This window comes from Impatiens glandulifera, chromosome 7, assembly GCF_907164915.1.
Source record: "Impatiens glandulifera chromosome 7, dImpGla2.1, whole genome shotgun sequence".
Taxonomy (NCBI): Eukaryota; Viridiplantae; Streptophyta; class Magnoliopsida; order Ericales; family Balsaminaceae; genus Impatiens; species Impatiens glandulifera.
Window position 1 is genome coordinate 2,618,828 of NC_061868.1, and position 20,138 is coordinate 2,638,965.

Here is a 20,138-nt window from a genome sequence, read left to right on the forward strand (position 1 = left end):
AGTTGAGTATCTCTACCTTTATTTAGATTTCCCCAAGTAGACTTTTCCTTTGTAGGCATGGTCTTCATATTTTTTTCTGCTTTATTCTTCCACACCTCGTTGAATTTCCATTATGAAGTACTCTTAATAGTGCAGGTCTTGGTTTAGGGCCTTCATCAACTCTTTCATTGCATCAACTGACCATTTAACTATTTCCTCATATTTTGTTTTCTTAAGTAAATTATAGTCTTGGAGATAATGAATATTGAGTTAGATTTTTATTTGCTGAGCTTTCTCTTTACTGATTGTGATATCTCCCTTCTTAGCATTAGGAGTTTGGTAATCTGGTTTTAAGACCAAACAGGTTGTCTATTTCAATATAACAAACCTTCCAAATTATTTATTTCTTCCCCTATTTTCTTACTGTATTTTTTCTTTAGAATTTTTATCAGCAATTGGTTCCTTACCTTTGCTGCATTTCTGTTTTTCCTAGATAAATTCTTCAGCAATTTGGTGTGATTCACATTAAGAAGAGAGGGGAGAAGATTATTAGACAAGAAAATATTATACCAAAGAGAGATGAGAGATGAGAGATTAGAAATTCAGTCTAGCTCATTCATTCCATATCTTTTTCAACTGAAAGAAAATCTCAGGATATACCCTAAAATTCCTTCAGCGGGTAATTATTATTTTGCGCTAGGCCATATTAGGCACAAAAGAAAAACAGTTCAAATAGAAATTAAACAAAAGTTTAAGGACAAAATTAGTAAATTTTAAAAACATAAAAACTAATTCTCATGGTTTCATCTTCAACATCCACGTGTCGCTTTTCTAGCCCTTCGATCAGTTATCATTTGTATTAATATTCTCCCTTCAAATGTTTGACGTCCTCGTCGAATGGAGCGTTTCCTTCGTAAGCCCCAATCGGAAAGAACTTTCGGGTAATGGATTTGAAGAGCATCAACTTCTTCCCACGAATTGTCCTCCAATGCCTTGTCCGCCCACTAAACCAGTATTCGGTGTCGGCGCCTCCCATCGACCACCACATTTCTCTCATCTTGTATCGCTGATGGTATATGGTTCTACTTATTTATGAGAGGAATAGCTTCAATAGCTCCAGGTGTGCCTTAGTAGCGTTTCAATTGGGAGATATGAAAAATATTATGTATTTTAGCTCCTTCTCCCAATGCTAAACGGTAAGCCACTACACCCACTTGTTCTGTGACTCGAAAGGGACCAAAGTACTTTGGTGAAAGTTTGTGACATCGTTTACGCACAGACAATTAGCGATAAGGTTGCAGTTTCACTAGGGCTTAGTCCCCAATGGCCAATGTAACATCGATCATGTGCTTGTCTTGCGATTGTTTCATTCAATTTTGAGCTCGTTGCAAGTGGAACTTAAGCAACTGTAGTGTGGCCTCTCGCAATAACAGGGCCTGGTCCACAACTTTTACCTTCGAATCCATTGTCAAGTACGGAACATAGATCGGTGGTTTATGCCCATAGACAACTTCAAATGGAGTCATATGGATAACTGAATGGAAATTGGTGTTGTACCACCACTCAACTAAAAGAAGCCACTGGACCCATTTATGTGGACGTTGGCTTGCCATACAACGCAAGTAAGTGCCCAAACATTTGTTCACCACCTCCATTTGACCATCTGTTTGTGGGTGGTTAGTAGTTGAAAATGATTGTTTCACCCATTGAAACTTCAAAAACTCTCGCCAAAAAGCACTTAGGAAGATCTTGTCCCTATCACTAATAATAGATAAGGGCATGCCATGAAGCTTGAAGACGTTGACCATAAGGATATCAACCATTGTTTTGGTTGTGAACGGGTGTTGCAGTCCCATAAAATGAGTTATCTTTGACAATCTACGACTAAAAAAAATCACCGTCTTCCCTTTAGACTTGGGTAAACTTTCAATAAAATCCATGGAGATTAATTCCCAAAATCCATTAAGAATGGGTAACAGCTGCAAGAGACCTTAGTAAGCCGAGTTGCCCCCTTGTTCTTTTGATAGATTTCACACATTCTAACAAACTCCCTAATTTCTCTTGCCATTCCAGACCATGCATAAACCTGTCGGAGTTTCTTAAGAGTCACTAAGACGCCCGAATGACCTCCTGTCACGCTAGAATGCATGGCTGTAATGAGAATGGTTCTCAATTTAGGGTCCATACCCACCACCATTTTACCCCCTTTTTCGAAGAACACCATTAATAAACGTGAAATCAGGATGAGCCTTAGGGTCAGCTCGGATCTCACTAATGAGTTTCTTTATATTGATATCACGTTCCCAAGTTGTCTAAATGCGTTTCAAAACTGGAGAATAGTATATAGAAATTCCAACACATTGTACCTCAACATTTCTTCTAAACAATGCATCAGCATCAACATTTTCCTTTCCTCGTTTGTATTGCACAGTGAAGTTGTAGCCTACCAACTTGTACAACCATTTCTCTTGTGTAGGAATCTGCACTCTTTTCTCTAACAAGTGCTTCATGGTCATGGTCAGTCTTTACAATGAACGACTTATAGCGTAAGTAAGGTCTCTACTTTTCCATAGCAAAGGTGAGAGCCATCAATTCTTTTTCATATGTAGAGGATGAAGTCTTTTCGATATCAATTGCTCTACTGATAAACGCAATTGGTTGCCCTTTCTTTATAAGTACAACTCCAATTCCTTAACCACTAGCGTCTGTCTCCACCATAAAGGGTGTGTTAAAATCGGGTAATGCTAAGACTGGTGGTGACATCATTAACCATTTCAACAGTTGAAAGGCTTATGCAGATTTAGTATCCCACTTAAAATCTGTACCCTTTTCAACATATTTTTCAGAGGCTTAGCCACAATTCCATACCTCTTGATGAACCTACAGTAATATCATGTAAGACCCAAGAATCCACTCAATTGCTTAATAGATTGTAAAACCGTCCAAGTGTCCCATATATGAAATCTGTACACAACCAAAATAACACTTTTCCTTGTTCAGGAATAAATTGTGTGTCCTTAATGTCTCCAAAACTTGTTTTATATGAGCCAAATGGTCTTTCAATGTTGAGTTGTACACCAAGATATCATAAAAAAAACTATGACAAATTTTAAAATGGTTTGAGAATGGAGTTCGTAAGGCTCTAGAAGGTAGATGGGACATTAGTGAGTCCAAAAGGCATCACTAGAAATTCATATATTCCTTCCTGAGTTCTGAAAGTTGTTTTGTGACAATTAGGGGGATGCATTCAAATTTGATGGTAGCTAGACCTCAAATCCAACTTCAAAAAGAACTCTGAGCCATGTAACTCTTCCAATAACTCCTCAATGATGGGTACAGGAAACTTATCCTTGACTATGGATGCATTTAACTTTTTGTAATCAATACACAACCTTCATGATAAGTCATTTTTGGGACTAAAACAACTGGGGCCGCAAATGTGTTATGACTACGATGGATGATTCCCTTCTCCAACATTTCGTCCACCATTTGTTCAATCTCGGTCTTTTGCACGGCTAGATATCTGTAGGACCTGAGACAGATAGGCTTAGTACACTCTTTAAGAGGAATATGAAGTTCCACTGGCTTTAGAAATAGATCTCCAAAATCTTGCAGCATCCTTTGGAGTTCAGTGTTTAATTTCACTATAGTTGTTGCCATCAATCAAAAGAATTGTCCGTCACCAACTGTAATCCATCATTTGTACTTGTGCATCATTGTTCCCCTTTTTCAATAATTTATATAGTTATGTTCCCTATATCACCTCAATCTGAACATGACTGACACCCTACAAAAGGGTAGAAGTGTCATTCCTGATGAAGGATATCGTTAGTTTTTCAAAACCCCAGCAAGATGGGCCTAGAGTGATCAACCACTCTATTCTCAAAACAATATCATAACCAGTTATGGCCAACACTTTCATGTCTGGAATGTATTCTTCTCCATTCATGGTCCACTGCAGATTTTGACAATAGCATGTACTAAGTATGTTAGAACCATCAGTAACCTTTACGAAAAGGGCTTGGGTAGGTTGTGTGGGGTGGTTAATGTTTTTTTGGAATCCGGTTATTTATAAAATTATGCGTACTTCCAGTGTCTAAGAGAATGATCACAGGAAGAAGACCCACTAGACCTGAAATCTGCAAGGTTTGATAATTCTTGGAACCTGTCAAAGCATATAAAGAAATGGATGGTTAATCGATTGAGGTTGGTTGAGATGGGTAGGTAGTGGAACCAATTTCATGGTTTTCAGGTATGGCTAAATTCCAAGCCTCTAGATCGCTAGTCAAGACCATGAATAATTTGGCCTTGCATTGATGCGTCCTATCCCATTTTTTGTCGTAAGTATAACATAAGCCCCTTCTCTTCTCATCCATACTCAAGTGGGCCAATGGTTTCATTTGATCTGGTGGGAATGTTTTATTTATAGGAATATAATGTGTGATTACTTTTTGGCTAGAATATGTTGATTTAGAAGGGCTTGGATAGGCTGATTTAGAGTAGGGTGGTTTAGGCAACAAGAGAGGTTAAGCTGTATAGGTAACCATTGTTCATCAGCGATCGGTACGTAAACTCCTGCACTTTAGCTATTGCCATGGCTTCATTCAGGGATTGGGGAACCATTAGTCTTATAACATTAGAAATTTCTTCTCTCGGACCACTAAGATAACATTCAATAACATACTCTTTAGGCATTTGTATTAACTTTTAAGAGATAGACATATATCTGACATTATATTCTTGCACATAAGCTGTTTGTTTCAGGTTCATAAGTTGATTCATCTCGGCGTCTCATGAACTGATGGTCCATATTACTGCAACAAATCACTCCTAAAGTTGTCCCATGTAATGGCAACTGTCAATGACCTCGTTTGTAGGTAAGAACCATACCAGGTTCTTGCATCACCACTAAAGTGGATTGGAGCTATGTCCACCTTAGTAGCATCTGATGTGTGATCAACTCGGAAGAAATGCTCGGCGGAAATCAGTCAGCCTTCCACATCTGATCCATTGAATTTTAGAAAGTTCACCTTCGTTAGACGAGTTGGAGGGATTTATTGTCTTTCCCTTGGTAGGGGTCCTATCGACGATTCTCTTGAGTCGAAGGTAGGATCTCGATTGTGTTTGGAAGAGAGTGATTCAAGGCATTCTTCAAAGTGTCCAAACTTACTTTTTAGTGAATCCACTCGTTGATTGAAGTTGTTCTTCATCTCGCATAGGTTTGATTCAAAGTTTTGATGGTAGCATGCAACGTTTCGTTATCCGACTGATGGCGAGTCTCAACCATCGTAGATCGTTAGTTGTGATACCAAATGGTGTGATTCATAGTAAGAAGAGAGAGGAGAAGATTGTTAGATAAGAAAATATTATACCAAAGAGAGAGATGAGAGATTAGAAATTGAGTTTAGCTCATTCATTCTACATCTTTTCCAACTGAAAGGAAATCTCAAGATATACCCTAAAATTCCTTCAACGGGTAATTGTTATTGGCATTAGGCCATATTAGGCACAAAAGAAAAACAAGTGTTCAAATAGAAATTAAACAAAAGTTCAAGGATGAAATTAGTAAATTTTAAAAACAGAAAAATTAGTTCTTGAGGTTTTATCTTCAACATCCACGTGTCGCTTTTCTAGCCCTTCGATCAGTTGTCATTTATATCACAATCCTATCAATTTTCTTTTTAGCTACCTCCCTTAAACCTTCCATTACAAATTATTTGACTTCCTTATATTTATTGCTTTTCTTTCTTCCCATTTTAATGAAAAACAGAACAAAGCCACAAATCAACAAAGAAGAGAAATTATAAAATAGGGTATACCAGAAACCCTAACTATTACAGAACATGATAAACTAGAAACTCTAATCTTCTAATAAAGTTTTGTAGATGAATGATCGACCTAGCAATTAAAGACAATACTGTGTCGTTCGTGTTGATCGTGCGCACGTTTGACAAGCGACACTGAGCAACTAACAACGTGATCACAATAAGCGAATCACAACCTTGATACTGTGCATATCGTTCTGATCGTGTCGTTTGTGCCGATCAAGTTGTTCGTGTATTTGTGATGAGAGAATTTGCTGTCGAAATTTTCGCCTAAAACCTAAAATCTCCAAAGCTTTTCTCTCTCTCTTCCTTGAGTTTTGGAAAAAAAAATGAATAAAATAAGTTTTCAAACAAACCTTTGAGGGAGAAAGTAAAATCAATTAAAAGATCAAAATTAAAGCCAAAAGGGTGAAAGAAAAATCAATTTCAAACAAACTCTTAAGGTTTTAAATATAAAAATAAATTCGCCATCTAGTATGGCCAAAATTCGGAAGGAAGTTTACAGCAGGAACCGCGTCTATCAGAAGGACGTTGGATGATAACGCGCCCGCGTAGCCGACTGTAACTGAAGAAACGTGCATCCGCGTCTCACTAGATTGGCTAACGCCTAGCCAAAGCGTTAACGGAATGCACAAACTCCAAGGGCGTTGGACGGACCGCTGACAGAACGCGCTAAAGCGCAAGAAACGACGTTTTCATGTGTCACCTTCGTCTTCATCGCGATCGCCGAAGAAGATAAGATCAAATTCCACTTTTGATTTCTCAAAAGTTGAACAACCTCCACAGTCAACCAAAATGGCTTATTTAAAGGCTGAAATGACCATCCTACTTTGGTGATCATTTCTCCTACAAGAATAGGGATGAATCATCCCAATTCCGGGTAGTTGACTTAAGAACAACCAAAATAGCATTAATGGTTTTTGGCTAATTTGATCCACTTGGATGGATCAACCGACCTTGGGAGGCTATAAATACCTTCCCTAAATCATTCTGAATGCAAGAGATCCACTCTCCACCTTCAAATCGAAGAAAATTAAAAATCTGCCATTAAAACTTTAAACTTTCGGATTTTTCAAATTTTCTATTTAAGGCCTTAAAGTTTGGATTTGAGCATCCCAAAATCTTCCTTAAGGATCTAGGAGTGTTCTCATATCCTTTGTAAGGTTCCAATCACCCTCTAATTCATATTTACAGTTTGAATTTGAAATTTTATATTTCAAATTGCATAAGCTTGTATGTTTATTGTTTATGGTGTTTTATGACTAGAAATTGATCTTAAGATCATTTATAAACTTTCTAAATAGGTTAAAAATAATCAACTAACCTAAAACAGAAAAACCCAAATTTGAATTAAAAAAAAAACATATTTGTTGTTCTTGGGCTAATTATCTTGAATCACAAACTATAAAGCATCCAAACATGATTGTAATCATGTTGGAAAATTTTTTGGATCATGTTTGATCAAATCAAAATTTTCAAAATAATTGAAAATTTTGAGTTCTTGATTTGGTCAAAACGAATAGGCAGTGTTCTTATTTTGGTACCAATCAAGTATATATGAGATATAAGGAAGTTATCGGAAGCTCATTTCTCCTCAAAACAGCTTTAAAATAAAAAAAAATCCAATTTTTTATCACAAACTATTTTGAACAATTTGATCATCATCTAGGTTGATTGATACCTTGAGATGATGATCAACATGTTCCTATGAGCTTTGTGAAGTTACCCAAACTCTTGGATCAAAGAATCCAAGCTTAAATAAAAATTATAAAATCTGCAACCTTTGTGTTTTTGATGAATGAGAGGTCTGACCTAGAACCGAGAGGTCCGACCGATAATCATCTGTTCGGACCGAGACATAGGACCGAGAAATTCGAATCTAGGATTGACAGGTCCGACTGACGTTCTTGAGCTAAGACCGAGAGGTCTGACCGATGTTCTTGATCTAGGACCGAGAAGTCTGGCCAATGATTTTATATATTTAAGATCGATAGGTCTAACCTAGGATCGACGGGTCTAAACCTAAAACCGAGAAATCTTGATCTTGACCGAGAATTCTCGAACCTATGACCGATTAATTTAGCTCAAAGCTAACCCAGGACCGATGGATTTATACACCCAGACCGTTGATCTCAGCCAAGGACCAAAAGTCCTTAGCACCTAGACCGATGGACTTTGGCACTCTAACTGAAGATCCCGAGCCTCGACTAAGAGGTTCCTCAACCTAGACTGAGGGTTTTTAGACCTTGGCCGATAAAAACGAATCCAAGGCTTTGGACTCCGGACTTTAGGCATATTTGGTTTCCTTTTAAAAATTCCAAAATTATTTTTATAATTTTGGACCCTCAAACCATTTTCTACAAATCTTGAAAAATTAAAAAATGCTTTCAAAATATTTTTGGGATGTTTCCATAAAAAAATATTTTGACTAAGACATGTTTGATATTTATTTCTAAACCCTAACACCTTTAAAATAACTAATGTTCTTCAGGTATTTCCTCCCTAATTCAATATTATCAACAACAGGTATCAGCATTTAAATATTGTTGTTACAATATTTTAAATGACGCACAAACCTTATGTTATTTCAGCCTCGGTTTGTATATCAGAAATTTTTTAAAATAAAATGTTATTTTAAAAGATTTATAGAAATATGTCCTGACATTTTGAAATTAATTATAATAATAATTAATTTTAATAAAATTTCAAATAATCTTTTAGATTTAAAATAATCAAATTAAAATTTGATTAAAGAAATCTGTATTTTAAATTAGATAAAAATAATTAATTTAAAATATTATTTATTTGATATGAGTCGCTAATTAATTTGAAAATCAATAAAATTATACATCTACAAACGTATTTTTGACTAGAAGTTCGGTATTTGGTGATACTCAAAAAAGAGCTTTCGCACTATATCTTTCGTACCCGTTAAAAACGGTCTTTATTTTATAAAGTCTTGGCTTTTGAAATATTTTTTTGTTTTATTACGTTTTATTTAACCAATTATTCTTCAGGTCCTAGAAATGCACACGTTTCTCTTGCATTTAAAATTGTAGAATAATATTTAAAAGATGGAACCTGAAACTGATGTCAGTGATTGATTAGGGAAGTACCTGAGAAATATCAATTTAAGGTATTAGGATCTAAAAATAAATCTCAAACAGACCCTTATAAAAATATGTTTTATGAAAATATTCTAAAAATATTTTTAAATTGTTTACAATTTTTTCAATCTTTTAGAAAACGGTATGGGGTTCCAAAATTAGAAAATAAAAATAAAATTTCAACTAGACATGCCCTAGGACCGGTCCATTCGGTCCTGGGTGCTGCTTTCCTCGATCATGTGCAAAAACTCTTTGTCTTGGGTCGAGATCCCTTAGTCGAGGCGTGGGAGACTCATAGTTGGATGTGGGAGGATCTCGGTCGGGTGTTGAATACCTCGGTCGAGGCGCGAAGAACTCTCAGTCCTGGGCTAAACATGGGTTAAACTTCGTCTAAACCTGGGCTAAGTTTCCTTGGTAGGATGTAGGGGAGGGTTCGATTTTTCTTTGGTCCTAGGCTATGTCTAGGCTAAACTTGGGATAAGTTTCCTCGATCGGAAATCGAACCCAGGTTCGAGTCTTGGTCAGTCGCCAAGAACATCAAACTGCAAGTTTGATGTTTTTTACTAGGACTTTGTTCCATTGATCCAAATGTATGGGAAGCTTCGCCTAGTCTCATGGATCATTTATAATATCATCTTGATGCATCATTCGATTGGGATAATGTCTCACTCAACTAAAGCTGTTTTGATACAAAACGTGATTTTAAGTTTTAAGATTCAATTAATCATAAGAAACTTGCCAATAGATTCATTGTGCTTTATATGGTTGAATGAAACCAAAACATGAACACTGGTTGTTTGTTTTGACCAATTCAAGAATTAAAATTTTATTTTTTATAAAAAAAAATATTTATTGATCAAACATGATCGAGTTGGCTTATAATTGGTTTAAATATGTTCCTAACAATCTTATAAACATGTTGGGAAATTTGATGGGTCACTGTTCTTGAGCAATAACTCAATAACAGAAACCCAATTTTCAAAATTTTATAAATCAAATTTTGGTATTTTTGATTTAAATTGATTGGTTCTGTTTTATTTCGGTAGAAAGTTTACAAATGATCCTATGATCGTTTTCCAATCAATAAATTAAATAATTAAGTTGTATATAAAACTAGTCGAACTGAAATGTAAAAATTTCAATTTAAACTTGTAAATTGAATAACAATATGATTGGAAGTTTAGTGTGAGTTGAAGAACACTCTTTAACTCTTTTAAAAACTTCTTGAATACCAGGATCCGAGCTTTACAGTCTTACACGAAATTTTCAAAATTTCATAAAATCTTGAAGATCTTCAATGGTGGATTTTAGTTCGTGATTGATTGAGAGCTCGAGGGTGGATCTTTTGCCTACGGTTTTCCCAGAGGAGGCTATTTATAGCCTATATTTGTTTAATCTTTTGTCATTTGCCTGTATAGGTAATGATGTTGTCTTAAGGTGTAGGTAAAATGATCACCGGAGTAGGGTGATCATTTCACTTTTTGAACGAAGTCAAATGGTGGAGAAACGACAAAGTTCCATATTTGAAAAATCAAATATAGAAGATGTTCTTATCTTCTTCGTTGTCGCGAGGAAGATGACATACCAAAAGAAACGGCATCGTTTCAGGCTAAAAACTGAATGTTTGACGCTCCGTCCGCATTTAGGCGTTTGGTTGCGTCTGGGATAACAGCATTGAGGCACGCGTTAGGTAATCTAGTCTTGCGCGAAAGCGCCTTTCTTCCATTTTAGTAGGCTACGTGGTTGTATGATGGGCGTTGGATGTTGATCCAGTGCTCATCCGATGGCTATGAGGTCTGTTGCGCTCATCTTTTCGAATTTTGGTTGCAGCAAATTCAGACCCATTTCCAGGCTTGGAGCTTGTTTTAAAATGAATTTTTTCAATCCCTTCTCCATTTTTAACCTAAAAAATATACAAAATATTTTTAATAAATATGACATTTATTTTTCCTATTTATTTTATTTTCGTATATTTTTAAAGTTTAATAAATAATTTATTTTGGATGAAATTGATACAATATTTATCCTAAATTATTTATCTTAATTGCCTCTAATTTTCTTAAAATTAATTTGAGATAAAAATGAGTATAACATTTATCCTAAATTATTTATTTTTTCTTGATCATTATCTTAATTAATTTGGATTTAATTGTTACAATAATTAATTCAATTAATTTTTTAAATAATGTTTTGGCCTTAATTTCAATTATTTTGATTTTATTTATTCAAAATAATTTATAGATTGATTAACTAAAATTTTAGTGCTTATAGACATTTTAACTTCATAAATTTAAAAAAAAAGGTAAATGGGTCGTTTTTACTAGATGATGCTTGAAATTTGTATTGTGTCATATGGGGCTCGAAATATAGAAGTTTTAGTCATTTGAGGCTTTTTGCAAATTGAGAAAATGTGTGTTATCTTATTTTATCGTATTATTTTCGTTTTTCTAATTAATTTGTCACGATTTTAAATGAAATACTATGTAGAGACATTTTGAATGTATTTTTTAAAATTGAGTATTGTTTTTACACATTCTAATTTGTTAAAATTGATTTGAGTGACTACATGAATGTGTAATCTAAGGAAAGATTTTTGAGAAATTTTGAATACAAATAGAATTTATAATTATTTTTTAAATAACTTCATAACAACATAATATTATGTAAGGTCTACCAATTTGGACGTATTTATGTTCTAAATTGAATATTGTTTCGAGATATATGTGTTCAAAACTAACGAATACGGTTATTATGATAGTTAAAGTATGTACAATTTAAAGTTCGAACCTCATTCGGTTAAAATGACCCAAGTTTGAGTCTCAAAATACAATTGAGCCAAAAATAAATATTATAATTACAATTCTGAGTTAAAAAAAATAAAAATAAAAATTATAAAATAACAATAGTTTAAAATCTATTAAAATAATTTCAATTTCACTTCTTAATTTTAAATACGATCTACCAAACTTAAGAATTTTAATTACATCAAATTTTAATTCTAATTTCAATTTCATCACTCTCCTATTAAAATTAAGGTTTTAATATGCTACTAACATTGACCTTTAGTATAATAAATTGTATATATATAATTTAATAAATTAACACTAAGTGAAAAAATAAATTTGAAATATTTGGTCTCTCTTAAATATGTGTGTTTTTGAACCATTTGAATTAGTATTATATATTATATTTTGTTACAAGAAATTCCATTATCATCCCACATTCCCACATGTCACATGGATTGGAGGTGATGGTCAAACCCACACCTTTCCCAATAAGCTTTTTAAATTGCTAATTAAATATTTCAGGAAAATACATCATTCCCAATAGGCCTCCCCAGGTATTCATTCCCCTATGTGGGAAAATATTTTTTAATTACAATCTTAATAGATTGTTTTTTTGTTCAACATATTATTAAAAATTGAGCTATATTTACACTTATTTAGGTAAGAGGTATACAAATATAATTAAAACAAGAAGAAGAATCTTTTAAAAGAAATAAAAAAATATTTTAATATGTGCATTCCTGATTGCTGAGAGACTGTATTTTAAAATTCAATTTTGTCCTTAATTACAACTAATATAATAAGTTGTTAAGTTAAGGAAGCTATTGACCTCTAAATAAATATTTACAAAAACATTCAATAATGTCACCCATATTTAATCTTTCTCCCTATAAAACCCTCTTGAAGGTTTTCCTAGAAAGTCAAGATGGAGCTTATTCCCGGTCTTCCACACGAAATTGGACTCGAATGTCTATTTCGTGTTCCATTAGATCAATTCCCTACTCTCGCGTTGGTTTATCGAACATGGAAACAAGAAATTTCCTTGCCCGAGTTTTGGAAGCTTCGAAAAGCCGCCGGTTTTAGCCAACATATGGTTGTAATGGTTCAGGCGCGTTCTCAGCCGAATAACAAATATTTTCGCAGTCCAATTTATCGAGTCACGCTATGTGACCTCAGTACAAATATTTGGAGCGAGCTCCCACTGGTCCCATGGTTTCCCGACGGATTACCCTTGTTTTGTCAAGTTGTATCCGTTGGAATGAACCTAGTGGTGATGGGAGGTCAGGATCCAATGACGTGGATGGTCTCGAGGGAGGTTTCGATTTACAACTTCTTGCATGGAAAGTGGAAACGTGGGACCTCCATGCCAGGCTGTCAACGGTCTTTCTTCGCATGCGCGTCTGACGATGATAATTCGGTCTTTGTAGCCGGTGGATGCGACGACGATAATAAGGCGCTTATGTCAGCCATGTCGTATGACGTGGCGAGTGATTTGTGGGTCACGTTACCCGACATGGCGATGAGACGAGCTGAGTGTAAAGGAATTTTCCACGGAGGAAAATTCCACGTCATCGGAGGGTACGACACCGGGATGCAAGGTAGGTTTGGAAAGAGCGCTGACGTGTACGACGCTTCCACGACATTTAAGTGGGAACCGGTCGAGAATGAATACTTGAATGACGAGAAATGCCCTAGAACTTGTTTAAGTGGCGGAGATAGGAACGTGTACATGTGTCTAAACAATGACGTGGCATACGCGGAGAATGACACGTATAATTGGCGACGTTTAACTCAACTGCCAACTGAAATTCGAAACACAATTCAAATAACCGGAAGACATAATAAGTTATTCGTTATTGGCTCGTCTGGATGTGGTGAGCCTCACAATGCTTACGTGTTTGATTTGGAGAGTGACAAGTGGAAATACGTGGATGCCACGATGGAATTCACCGGCCACGTACAATCATGTTGTTGGTTGAACATATGAAATTAATAAATTATTGATATGTTGTTATTTTGTGTATATTAAATGAAATAAGTACGGTCAACTTAAGCATACGAATTATTGTGAATGATAATTGTTTCACAAATATTATATTAGAATGTCAAACATCTTGTTTGATTTATTAGCTTATTTATTCTTGGTATGTTTATTTGATTGTTCAAAGTTGATTTGTATCATTAAGTTTGTTTTGATATTCTTAATTGTTTTAATTTATTTTGACTAAAACTTATATATAGTATTTTATAATTATTGATATTTTATTAGTATAAGTAAAATATCTTAAATAATAATTTGAATTAGCTTATCAATTTGTGATATGATTGGAGAGGTTTGTTTTTACAAAATATAAATTAAATAAAAAATAACAATTTTGAATAATTATAAATTTATGATATAAATTTTGATGTTTTTTATTCATGACTATAGTAGTAATAAGAAATATTGTTTTTCTCTAATATTTGATTATTACTTTTTTTTATGGATGAGTTGCTAATATTATTAGCAATTCTTGATTATTAGTTTTTTTTTGTTGAAAGATTTTTATTGTTAAAGTGATGAGTTATTTTTATATTTAACCACCATCAAAATCAAAAAATTTTAAAATAACTAATAATCAATGTTGATATTGGAATAAGACATAAAAAAAGACGAAGAAATATAACATTAAAATAATTAACAATTATTAATAGAGTCTAAATGAGCTTATTTTAAAAAATAGTATTATGTTTAATAGATCTTTTATTATTTCATACATCTAATTGAATTGAACTATTGGACAATTATATATATATATAATTTTTTCTTACTATAATTTATAAATTTTATTAAAGATTATCAAAACAATAACCAAAAAAAATCCTTTAAATTTAGGATAGCTTAATTATCTCTAATTTAAGTAACCTTTATTTTACTAATTCATTCTCTATAACATTAACAAGCATTACTATATCTTAACCTTGTGTTGATTGGAGCGAGTTGTCGCCGGCCCCATGGTTTCCCAATGGATTTTTAATGTTTTGTCAAGTTATCCCCGTGGGACTAAACCTTGAGTTGATTGGAGGGTTTGACATGATGGCGTGGACAAACTCGAATGAGGTTTGGATTTACAACTTCTTGTCCGCTACGTGGACGCGTGGGGCTACCATGCCCGGTTGTTGGCGGTGTAACTTCGCTTGCACATCGGATGGGGATAATTTCGTCTACATCACACGGAGACATGAAGAGAATGACGACGACTATATGGCATTGGGGTCGTCTATGATGTATGATGTTGTGATGGATTTGTGGGTTTTATTCAAGGATAGCTTAGGTGAATTCATTTGTTTTTATGTTTTATATAGTTAAGATTCTTATATTTATAATAAAATAAAAAGTCGACCAAAATGTATAGAATTTTTTCCATTTATTTGGAAAGATTGATTATGCAACATGAAATGGGTTACGGTCTAGAGTTCTTTCATATGAATCAATTAATGTAGGTAGATTTTAATACTTGAGAGCAGATTTAGAAACATCTCATAGTTTTCGATATTCAAACTTCTAAACAATACTTAGATCAAAACCGAATAATTTTTTTCATATTTATTACAAGAAGAAACTGTAATTAAGTAGATTTGGCAATAAACCATTTGATGATTGATGGTAGAGAAAAAATACCTCAATTTCTCACTTGATCCTCATGCACTTGTGTAGAACTTCTGCAAATTTCTTGTACATGTGCTTCTTTAGGTACATTTTCTCTACTTTGTTTCGTCCATTTCTTCCCATTTCCTGCCTTACCGACGAGTTCTTAACCAAGAACTCAAGATTCTTCGCCAGAACTTGAGTTCCTTGATGATGCCCCACTGGATGAAGAAGTCCTGTCACGTTGATTTCAACAATCTCTTTTGTCCCACCCGCATCCGTACCAAGAACCTACAAATTATTCGTATCATCAACTAAAATATCAAAAGAGTATGAAGCCTAATATCATCTAATAATCATCAAAAAGGGAAATGGTCAATTTTGCTTACAGGTAAACCAAATGCCATTGCTTCAATGGTCACTCTCCCAAATGTTTCTCCAAGCCCCTGCACAGAAAGTTACCATCAGTCTTGCTCGAGATTTTTAGAGAAAAAACCATTAGGGTAATTTTATTAATGAAATTGCGTAAAAACAGATTGGAAAACTCACAAACTACCTAAAAGGACCTAATTATACTAGGAAAATGTCTTCTTTGCATAATAAATCAGAAATCAATCAAAGAAAGATAATATTATTTGCAAGAAGAAAGAAAAACAGCAATGATCAAATAATTTTGTTTTTGGGATCTAACCTGAGAGTTTATGACATACACATCTGCAGCAGAGTACAGAGAAGCAACCCGTGTAGTTGAAGGTGTCCACAGCACAGAGTTTGAGATGTTTGGATGTTCGGAAAGATAGCTCAACATTTCTTTCACATAAGGAACCTTATTGCTCTTAGATCCAACTGAACCAATTAGAACTTTCAGATTCAGCTTATGTATTTCTTCATTCAAATTTATATTTTGTAGCAAAGCCCTCAAATGATGACGCTCGGCTAATTTAGATCGCCTGTGTCGTCTCTTTGGCGATGTTTTAGTCAAATGGTGATCTTCAGAAGAAGATGTTTTAAACAAGTTGATGGATTCAAGAAGCAAGAGTTGGCCTTTACCAGGATTGATGCTACTTAAAGATATAACAAGTACATCATTATTCTTCAGTCCCATTTCTTCTCTAACGGAGTTCCTCAGTAATTTTCTCTTCTCGAGCATTATATCGGTGGTGAATGAAGGGGAATTCAGAGAAGAAGGAATTCCGGCTACGAAAGCTAGTTCATCATTGACTGAAAGGGGAACAACAGCATGCTGAGTACTTATCTTTACTTTTTCTTCTGTACACCAATCTAACCACTGTTGAGTCTGAGATTCAGAAAGAAATATCAGCATTTTTACTCGGTTTAGGGAGAGTTTTGCACGATCAAAATACTCCTTTCGGTTCTCCATTATCCACCAGGCAATGTGATTTGAAGCGGCTGGATAGTGTACAAGATACTGTTCTGAAATTGAACAAAATTTTCTCATCAAGTATAATAGAGGTATGTATACTTGGGGATATATAAACAATGTACCTTGAAAGAAAGTTAGTTAAATGGACAAGAACGCTAGTTAAAGAAATTTAGGCCTTGTTTGATGAAGGTTAATCTAAATAACCCCTTACTTTCAAAATTATCAACTAAAATACAATTCTTTTTTTTAAGAAACAGGATTATTCGTCTCGAATAACCTGCTTACATGTTAAAAAAAAATTATAAGTTATTAATGCACAAGAACAAATGCATGTACAAGGTCTCTACAACTTTTATACCCTTGCAAAACTATCATCTACCCTTGAAACGCAAAATTCCCCAATAACCTTTCTTCTAAAATACCCTTCTTTATTTCTTCAAAGGATAGTTTTGCCTATTCACCTAAAATTCAAAAGGACATATTGGACAATACACACATAAAACATGATTATCTCATATTCCTTACCAAACAGGTATTTAAAATAATAATAAATAATAAATCAACTTTTGTGGGAAAAACAAAATCCACAAACAAATTCTTATTCTCATAATCCCAATAATTATCATTACATAACAGGCAGCATTAGCTTGAAGGGACTTTTAATATTAGTAGATTACTCTTTACTAGGAAGCTAAAGTACATACATTGTCAAAATAGCAAGGCCAGAATAGTAACATACAAAGTTCAGCATTTCTGCTTGAAGTGGCAAGGGTCATACCTAAGAGACCAAAAGTCTCATGTTTAATTCTTTCTGAGAACATTTAAAGTGGGTCATCAAAAAAATCTGAATCTTCTCCATAGCATTTATTAATAGACAAAGTTTTCTTGAAAAAGAACATTTCACAACCTCATTCACATTCAAATCCAACAATAAAGCAAAACAGAACAATGACCCACCCAACTAGTTCAATCTTTAAATGGCTCATACCTTCCAACTTGTAGAGGAACTACTTTTTGTCACAAATCATGCTAAGATATAGAATAAACTCCTGAATTCAAATGATCCTTTACTATAAAAAAAGGCAGGAAAAGTGAACTGAAAATTAGAGTTAATCAACAGAGAGAGTTCTTACCTATCCATGAAGCACACACTGCGGATCCTGCAATTACAAGATCTACTTTCCAGGCAGTTTTAAAGCTGGCATCTGCTTTGTCATCAAGCACTTTGATTTTTCTCCGAGCAAGCTCTTTCATGAGCCCACCCTTTTTGCTTAGAACCACAGCAGAAACAGAGGCTCCACAGCTCAAAAACTCTGTTGCCAGTTCCATCATTGAAAGTGGAGCTCCAGTCATGGAAAGTTCATGGAATATCAATAGAAATTTCCTCGACCAAACCAAACGTGCAAACTCCCCCTTCCGGTCACATGTTCCTGTCCGTTTCTCTGGACTCCATCCTAGAATCGCATCTTCAGTCGAACCAAACGGACCAAAAAGAGAACCGTATGTACTGTTTTGCTTAGGAATCTCCTCCACTTGCTCCTCAATCTCCTTGCTTTCAACCTCCACCTTCGCTTTCGGCTTAATAACAGAACCGCGTCTCTTTCCACGCAATACATGCCCACCTCTCTTAAAATTCCTCTTTGAATTCTGAACAAAAGTTGAGCCAGGAGATTTCACTAAACTTGCAAGTTCACTTTTCTGTATCGATTCATTCCTCTCTTTCCCTGGTTTGATTAACAGAATGCTTTCATTCGCAATCAAGTCCCGCCTCTTAATGGTTTCAGACTCAGACAATTGTTGTTCTTCATCAGAGTTGCTACCAAATCCAAATACATCCTCCTTATTGTCACCATGAGCCCATCTAGACTGAACATAAAATCCAGCATACGCCCAAAGTGTAATTAACAACAACCAAAACACAACGCGGTTATTACGAAACCACTGGATACCAATCCCACCGAATCTTCCCTCTTTTCGAGGCGTTCTTCCAGATTGCAACCTTCTAGAAGAAGGAGAACCTCGAGGAGTTGATCTCCCTGATAAACTCGATTTCAAACCGCCATTTAATCTCAAAGATGACGGTCTCGTTATATTACCTAACAAATCCTTGTTAGCCAATTCCTCCATAATTTCAAGCATTAAATAAAAACGGTTATCCTTTTAGCTTTCATCATTACTACATCACTTTCAAGCTAAATAACCGAAGAAGAACCTCTACTACTATACGATTCTGCATTTAAGAGAAAACGAACATAATCATAATCTAGTCAGAAACAGAAATACGATCAGATAGTAAACTGCTTCCGTCGAAAATCGAAATGAAGCTTTTAACATCATGATTAACTAAGATCAAACATCACGGACAAAATGCAATGTAAACTTACTAGATCTAGGAACAATTCTGTGATTTAAGAAATCGTATCGCTGCTCCTTGGAAACTCAAGTTAAGCTTTAAGAATGAAGATACTACAATAATGAGACGTCAAGCTATGTAATCGGAGAAGAAACTTACTATACGATTCTGCATTTATGAGAAAACGAACATAATCTAGTCAGAAACAGAAATACGATCAGATAGCAAGCAAACTGCTTCTGTCGACAATCGAAATGAAGCTTTAACGTCATGATTAACTAAGATGAAGCATCAAGGACAAAATGCAGTGTAAACTTACTAGATCTAGGAGAAACTTGAGAAGTTGAGGTTCTTCTACAATGAGAAGTGATTTAAGAAATTGTACCGCTGCTCCTTGGAAAGTCAAGTTAAGCTTTAAGGATGAAGATTGTACAATAATGAGAGTTGAAGCTAAATAATCGGAGAAGAACCTCTACTAGTTACTATACGATTCTGCATTTAAGAGAAAACGAACATAATCATAATCTAGTCAGAAAGAAACAGAAATACGATCAGATAGCAAGCAAACTGCTTCCGTCTCGTCGAAACGAAGCTTTAACATCATGATTAACTAAGATCAAACAAACTTACTAGATCTTCTACAATGAGAAGTGCGATGAAGATTCTACAAATGATGATGAATGAAGTATTATTACCATTTCCCGCCTGGTCTTCTCAATTGAAGATGAATTTTAGAGAGAGAGTATTTGAGTGACCGACGGAGGGAGCTGTATGAACTGAAGTCTGAAATTGGGAAGGAATTGAAGAAGGTGATCTTGATGAAATGGACGGATGAAAAGGATTGTTAATATATGAAAGAAGATCGTAGGAGTTGAGATTGGACACGTGTGGGTGTTAATTAATTGTACAGTGGACCCTCAAGCTGGTGATTAATTCTCTTGAAGGGTAAATGGAAAAGAGGTGGGTTTTATTTCTTTTTTCTACTTATTATTAGACTGACAATTGACAAATACCATAAGCTCCACTTGTCGTATTAAATGCTACTATTATTATTAATTAATATTATTCCAATTTAA

General features: G+C 34.6%; 2 protein-coding genes across 3 annotated transcripts; one reads left to right on the forward strand and one right to left on the reverse strand.

Moving 5' to 3' along the window:
* Positions 1 to 12,622: 12,622 nt before the first annotated feature.
* Positions 12,623 to 13,684, forward strand: LOC124944916 (F-box/kelch-repeat protein At1g15670-like). The gene has a single exon (XM_047485264.1). It carries the CDS (start codon positions 12,623 to 12,625, stop codon positions 13,682 to 13,684), a length of 1,062 nt encoding a protein of 353 aa, XP_047341220.1.
* Positions 13,685 to 15,170: 1,486 nt separating this feature from the next.
* Positions 15,171 to 19,884, reverse strand: LOC124944687. 2 transcript variants are annotated; one of them, XM_047485014.1, is made up of 7 exons: positions 19,758 to 19,884; positions 19,382 to 19,554; positions 19,094 to 19,230; positions 17,843 to 18,939; positions 16,017 to 16,759; positions 15,715 to 15,771; positions 15,171 to 15,616 (listed from the first exon to the last, which is right to left on the reverse strand). In XM_047485014.1, the coding sequence occupies exons 4-7, from the start codon at positions 18,846 to 18,848 to the stop codon at positions 15,368 to 15,370; spliced, it is 2,055 nt and encodes a 684-aa protein (XP_047340970.1). In that variant the 5' UTR covers positions 18,849 to 18,939; positions 19,094 to 19,230; positions 19,382 to 19,554; positions 19,758 to 19,884; the 3' UTR covers positions 15,171 to 15,367. The 2 variants fall into 2 exon arrangements, with proteins under 2 accessions (XP_047340970.1, XP_047340969.1); XM_047485013.1 differs by having other exon boundaries at positions 19,693 to 19,837.
* Between the last annotated feature and the right edge of the window lie 254 nt (positions 19,885 to 20,138).

Excerpts from the sequence above, each read along its gene's own strand:
- LOC124944916 (XM_047485264.1), top strand. The coding sequence starts at position 12,623 with ATGGAGCTTATTCCCGGTCTTCCACACGAAATTGGACTCGAATGTCTA.
- LOC124944687 (XM_047485014.1), bottom strand. The coding sequence starts at position 18,848 with ATGCTTGAAATTATGGAGGAATTGGCTAACAAGGATTTGTTAGGTAAT. Across the intron at positions 16,760-17,842 it reads AGTGTGTGCTTCATGGATAG|AACAGTATCTTGTACACTAT; the intron begins GTAAGAACTCTC and ends GTTCAATTTCAG. Across the intron at positions 15,617-15,714 it reads CAATGGCATTTGGTTTACCT|GTTCTTGGTACGGATGCGGG; the intron begins GTAAGCAAAATT and ends AATAATTTGTAG.